Genomic DNA, 6111 nt, shown 5'->3' on the forward strand with positions numbered 1-6111 from the left:
CTAATTATCACCATGCCAGGATAGGATTACACAGACAGTACTGGACAGTGTGTTTATTTTAGCATGAGAAGAGGAGGGAACATTTATTTTATCACTAGTAAATACAAAAGGGAATCATATAGAGTTTTCCATACAAGAGTTAAATAATAAATAGAAGCATATTAGAAACTGACAGCTACACTGATATGTATATAAGAAACTTCAGAGATTTTAAATTATAGTGAATTTTTTCTTTAGGTATGTTGTATTTAGCATTCCCTCACATAAGAAATTGATAGTATAGTTGAATGTGTGTGTGCCTGTAGATAATTCCGAGAGTTCTAGTTATGCATTCTGATTTTCACTGTTTTAAAGTAATGTGACAATTTTAAGAGCTCAGCAGTTTTTACTACAGTTTATTGAATTTCAGTATCCGTATTCTCTAAATGTACTTTAAGGTTTTCAGAAATTACACAAATATGGAAACTTTTTAGGATTCACTGAAGTGCAGGTTGGCCTTTGTTGGGGTCAGCACTGCTTTCGTATCGTCAATGTCCTTTTTTTTTTCTCATCTCTCTACCTTTCTTGATCCCTTCCATAACACCTTCTCCAGAAAGGAGGTGGCCTGTGTTCCTCTGAAGTATGTGATACTTGATGCCAGTAAAAACCACAGAGGAGTCTTCCACTCCCTGTTCCTTCAAAGAACTTCCCCATAATTCAGTTTGTATGCAAACTGATGAGAAATACGGGGTGCTGAAAAGCAAGGAAACCTACGATGGGGGAATTTTATATAAACTAATGTGAGGAATTTAAAAGAGGTCCAAGACACAAATGTAGCTGTTTAGGTTTCTGAGACAGAAATTGGATCCAATGTGGCTGCAACTTGATACTTCTACATGTTGATAAAGTAATTCAACCAACGCAGACTATAAAACTTTATATAAATTATCTACTGGTAAAAAGTATTTAGACTTTGAATAAATTTAAATAAAGTGTTAGAATTAATATCCAAAAATTATTGTGATTTTACTGTCCCACCCACAGTAAATTAGTCTGTGTTACTTCAGCCTAAATAGGGGCAGTTAGACTCAAGGCATGCTGACACACAACCAAGTAAGAGCAACCCTAGTAAGCAACACATAAGCAACCAAGTGAGAGCATCCCTGAGCTGAATTTAGGGGCATGTTTATCTGCTTTTGCACATTCTTGATGCTAACTTCCTGAAGGTCTTTGCAGTACATACAGATACACCAGTGATACTAGTGATTAGCAGAATTAAATTGAGATATTCAATGACAAAGTTAACTAGCTTCTTGCTTGTGTGCAAAAGATAGTGATTCCTACTGTGCTGTTTCATTCTCCATGCTTAACTTTGCTTGCTATGACACTATGTACCGAGGTATCTTACATGATTTTAATATTCCTAGGGATGAACAAGAAGCAGCAGAAGGTGTCAGCTAAAGATGAACCAGCTTCAGGCAGTAAGGGCAGTAGTACATCACAGGTACAGTAAATCAGCCATTTCTGGAAGATTTATGGTTTTATGCTTGGGATCTTGATAGCTGAAATGAAGGTAATATTCCCTTTCTGAAAGTAAATAGTTTAATTCTTTTAATTAAATCAACAACTTCAGAGACTGCAAACTTCAGATACAGATGAACAGCTTTTAGTGACAGTTTATGGAGTATACCACCAGTCCTGTGCCTTTCTTTTCTAAACGGAAGAATGTAGGAAGAGAATGAAAATGCAGTAGATATTGTGTTATGATTGTTAGCTAGCCCTTGCTTTGTAAGTTCTAGACAGAATTATATAAAAGGAATGAAGAGTGTTTATTTCTCGAAAATTAGTGCCATTCCATTTATTGCAGGTAATTTTTTTGGTTTTCATGGTTTTTACATGTTAAACCATTATAGTTCTCTTTTATTTAAAGCAAACTCATAGCATTTGTATGTGAGGCTAAATTTTGACAAAGAAACTTTAAATCTGCCTTCACAGTTAACATATAGAAACTACTGAGTAATCTGGCTTTGGAGAAAGGATGGTATGTGTCAGGAAGCCCTCTGAAATAGGAAAGGGAGTAAAATACCAGGGCAGTGACCAAATAATCAGTGGTGAAATTAATCTTTTTTTATGTATGCTCTTAATTTTTTTACCATAACACTCTGGTATTTCTAATAATAATTATTCTTTAATAATTTGGAACCTCTGTTTCTGTATAAAGAAGTTTGAATCCTTTCAACAGTGATCCAAACATACCATACAAATGTTTTTAAAAATACAATAGAAACATTTCAGAAAGACTGACTATATTCGTGCATTAATTTGTGCTGAAAATAGAAGTCTTCTCCTCTGTTACTTTTCCACTCAGTTTATCTTGCTGCACTAATTAAGTTTTCTCATGTTTTTACATCTTAGTCACAGAAGAAAGGACAACAGTCACAATTTTTGCAAAGCCGTAACTTAAAATGCATAGCCTTATGTGAAGGTAAGCTGAAAGCTCTTGAAAAACTGTTTAGTCGTGGACACAGTATTACTGGACACAAAACAGTGAGACCTTTAGTCTCACCTACCTACACTGGTAGGTGTATAAGTATTTGCTTAATAGCTGATCTTAATATTTCATTTCAGAGCATTTTCCTCCTCAACCAAAACTTGTAACACATGCTGAATTTTCTTGAAATGCTTGTATGTACATAGTGACTGAGCATCTACCCCGTCTTTCAATGTGATCCTATTCCTAAGCAATCCAGATAACCCAGTTCATGGCCTTTATTCAAAACACTGACTTTTTGAAAGTTCTTGGCAAATATATTAAATGCCTAAGTCAGAAAAAACAACTTTTGTATTTAATTTCCAAATGACTTTTCACTGTTCAGGCAAATAAACTGTTCATCTAGTAAAGAGTCTGCTCTTTCTGACAGCATCAGAAATATTGTCAAGGTAAAATCCAGTGCATATGAGAGCAGTCATTCTGAAGGACTTAGTTATTCTTTTAATATTTAATGAAACTTCAGCAGGTTTTGAGAACAAAAGGTTTTTGAAATTTGAGTAAGAATTGTACCAGTAATGGGTAATTAGTCTCACTGACCAAACAAGAAGAAATTATATTAAACTCAGTTTGCCTTTCATTTGGCCATTTGTTTATTTTTAGAAGTAAAAATTTAAGATTATGGGATAAGATGTTATTTAAAAATAGAAGCTTTAAGCTGTGTATATTACTTTTTCATATCTGTATTTTTGACACTGTTCAAGTGAAATACTTAGTATGATTAGGGAGATATCAGTCAACGGGGAAATACGATTTGATCAGGGCAGAAAAATACAAAAGTTTAATTTTAAAACTTTCAGAAGAAGATAAGAAATGAGGTTGAGGTTTGCTAGCATATACTTAGCCTTTCATGCCTGAAGTTTCTAAGTAAAAATTGCATCTATCACAAGGATGTTTTCATCCATATAATTCTTTCCTTACACTTATTAATACGTTATTGATGTTATAAGGTTAACTTTTAAATTTATTTGGTGAAATACATTTTACATAATATTCACTTCATTTTTATATGAAAAGTGTTTAAGGGAGGTATTTAATGTATATTTTAAATAAAACTAATTAGATAAGTATTAAAAAATTACAATTCATGGAAGAAAAGGTGTAAAATTTAACATGCATTTATTCAAGGGATAGAATAGAATAGAATAGAATAGAATAGAATAGAATAGAATAGAACAGAATTCCTACTGCCTGACCAGTTCAGGTTTGATCAAAAGTTGAAGGGCATTGTCCAAATGTCTTTTAAGCATTGACTGGCTTGAGACATTGATCACCTCTCTAGGAAGCTTTTTCTGGTGTTTGACCACCGTGTCAGTAAAGAAATGCATTCCAGTATTCAGTCTTAACTTCTCTTGGTGGGTCTTTGAACCATTACCACACATTTTGTTACTGGATCTCTGGAAGAAGAGACTAGCACCTCCCTCTCTACTTCCCCTTCTCAGAAAACTATGGAGAGCAATGAGGCTGCTCCTTGTCCTGCTTTCCTCCGAATTAGACATACCTAAAGTCCTTAGCCACTTCTCATAGAATATGCCTTCCAGCCCTTTCACCAACTTTGTTGCGCTCCTCTGGATGCATTTGAGGACCTTCATGTCCTTAAATTGTAGGGCCCAGAGCTGCACACAGTATTCAAGGCGAGGCCATACCAACACTGCATACACATTAGCAATTTGCCGTCTTGGCTGCCAGGGCACACTGACTCCAGCTGGACCTGCTGTCAACCAGCACCCCATAGCTCTTTCTGCAGGGCTATCTTCCAGCCACCCCTTTCCCAGTTTATACTTGTGCCCAGTATTACTCCATCCCAGAAGCATAATCCAGCATTTGAACTTGATAAAAGTTTGTTCCATTAGTCATATCTCAATGTTTCAATCTCCAGGCTATTTAAAGGGTATGAAAACCTGAATCTTTTAAAGCAATGGGTTTTAGGTGTATTTTGGTCACTATGAAATTTATTCTTTCTCAAATAGTGATAACCTCATCCGATCTGCACAAACATGGAGAGATATGGGTAGTTCCCAATACAGATCACGTGTGTACAAGATTTTTCTTTGTGTGAGTACAAAGCTTCTTTTAACATTCCACCTCTCTTAGTCCAAAACCTTTTTCCCTGTTCCCTCCAAGAGTTTTACAACTTGAAGTCAATAAAAGATGTTTGATCCAAATTCTTTTCAGCATCACTTTGGATAAGCCAGTGCCAAAGGTTTAATTGATCCTTTGTTACAGAATAAATGGAGGGTTGCTGATTTTTCCTATTTTATACTATTAACTCATATTGCAGTAAGTGTATGTATTTCTCTCTGTTTTAAGGCTGATGAATTCATTAAAGGTTTCCTGTCTACTTTAAAGCATTTCCCTTGTCACCTATGACTTGTCCCCTTTGAATGCTAGTGGCTTACTGAGCCTCAGGGCTTCAATGCCAGAGGAAGCCTTACCACCCTTCACTCTCTAGAGTTTAGGGCCTGCATATAATGGGAAGTTTGCAGCAGAGCATTTTAATAGAAAAATGTTAACTTCTCTTGGTTATTGAATGAAACAGTTTTGGATGGTTTTAGGTAGCTTCATAAAAGACTAATTTTATTTTATTTTCTGTACTTGTTTTTTAGTTATGAAGATGGTCAAGTGGGTGATACAAGTATAAATACACAGGAACCAAGCATTCATAAAGAGATTCTTCGAGTCATTGGCAATCAAACTGCTACTGGTTAAAAAGGACCACTCTTACTTAATTGATGTGATTTGGAAGCCTTCCTCAGTCTCAAAGCTGGATTTTGAACTGAAGAAGATGCAAAAAACTAATTTATTATTACTATTCTAAGCAAATTAACCCTTTGAATACTTCCTGTTTTCTTACTTAGTATTTCTTATCTCATCAAAATACCTGAGATGGTATGAATTAGCAACTGTAGGGGTTCAAAGTCTATTAATATACTACAGCTCATAGTAATTAAACAGACATTTGGGTTGCTCACAATAAACAGACTTCAAAAAGGAGTTTTGTGCCGATATTTTTATATTAAACTTCAATTTGACATTTTAGTACTGTATACTGGCATTTTAAATTTAGAATGATTGAATTAAAAGCAAGAGAGAAGATTTTATAGCGGAGCACCTGTATTATGCAGGACACTTTGCAATAAGTAAAATATTCTCATAATTAAATACAATAAAAGATTGTCTAGAGCATGTCAAATTAAAAGATTGGTTACCTGCAGCTATCCTTGATTATTTTAGACAAATGCAGCTGGGATTTACAGTCAAATTTAAAACAACAATTTTATTTTTTTTTTTTAAATTTATTTAATGAATGAAACAAAGAAAAAGAGCAATGAATGTGTAGTTTTCTTCATCTTCTCTGGAAACACAGTCTTACCTATTAAGCAGCTCAGTTATAAAAGTAATTTATACGAGCCTAGCAAATGTCTGGAAAACTGAGGCTGTTGACTCCCTTTTTACAAATTTGAGTTCTATATACTACATTACATTTTCATCTTAACTTCAGTGAAACAGCTCTGTGGTTAAATGTACCCACGTACTTAAAAGTACATGCTGAATGAAGGTTTTTACAGTTGAGCTGATTGTTG

General features: G+C 34.5%; 1 protein-coding gene across 2 annotated transcripts in view; it reads left to right on the forward strand.

Annotated features, from left to right (window-relative positions):
- Positions 1–5794, forward strand: part of PARP8 (poly(ADP-ribose) polymerase family member 8) — a 123044-nt gene extending 117250 nt beyond the window's left edge. For both annotated transcript variants that reach the window (XM_054178667.1, XM_054178668.1), the window contains 4 exons: positions 1407–1483; positions 2395–2464; positions 4498–4582; positions 5134–5794. In XM_054178667.1, the coding sequence (XP_054034642.1) occupies positions 1407–1483; positions 2395–2464; positions 4498–4582; positions 5134–5236 (335 nt within the window). In that variant the 3' untranslated portion in view covers positions 5237–5794. The remainder of the gene's footprint in view (positions 1–1406; positions 1484–2394; positions 2465–4497; positions 4583–5133) is intronic.
- The last annotated feature ends 317 nt before the right edge of the window (positions 5795–6111 follow it).

The sequence above is a fragment of the Dryobates pubescens genome, chromosome Z, assembly GCF_014839835.1.
Source record: "Dryobates pubescens isolate bDryPub1 chromosome Z, bDryPub1.pri, whole genome shotgun sequence".
In the NCBI taxonomy this organism is placed as follows: Eukaryota; Metazoa; Chordata; class Aves; order Piciformes; family Picidae; genus Dryobates; species Dryobates pubescens.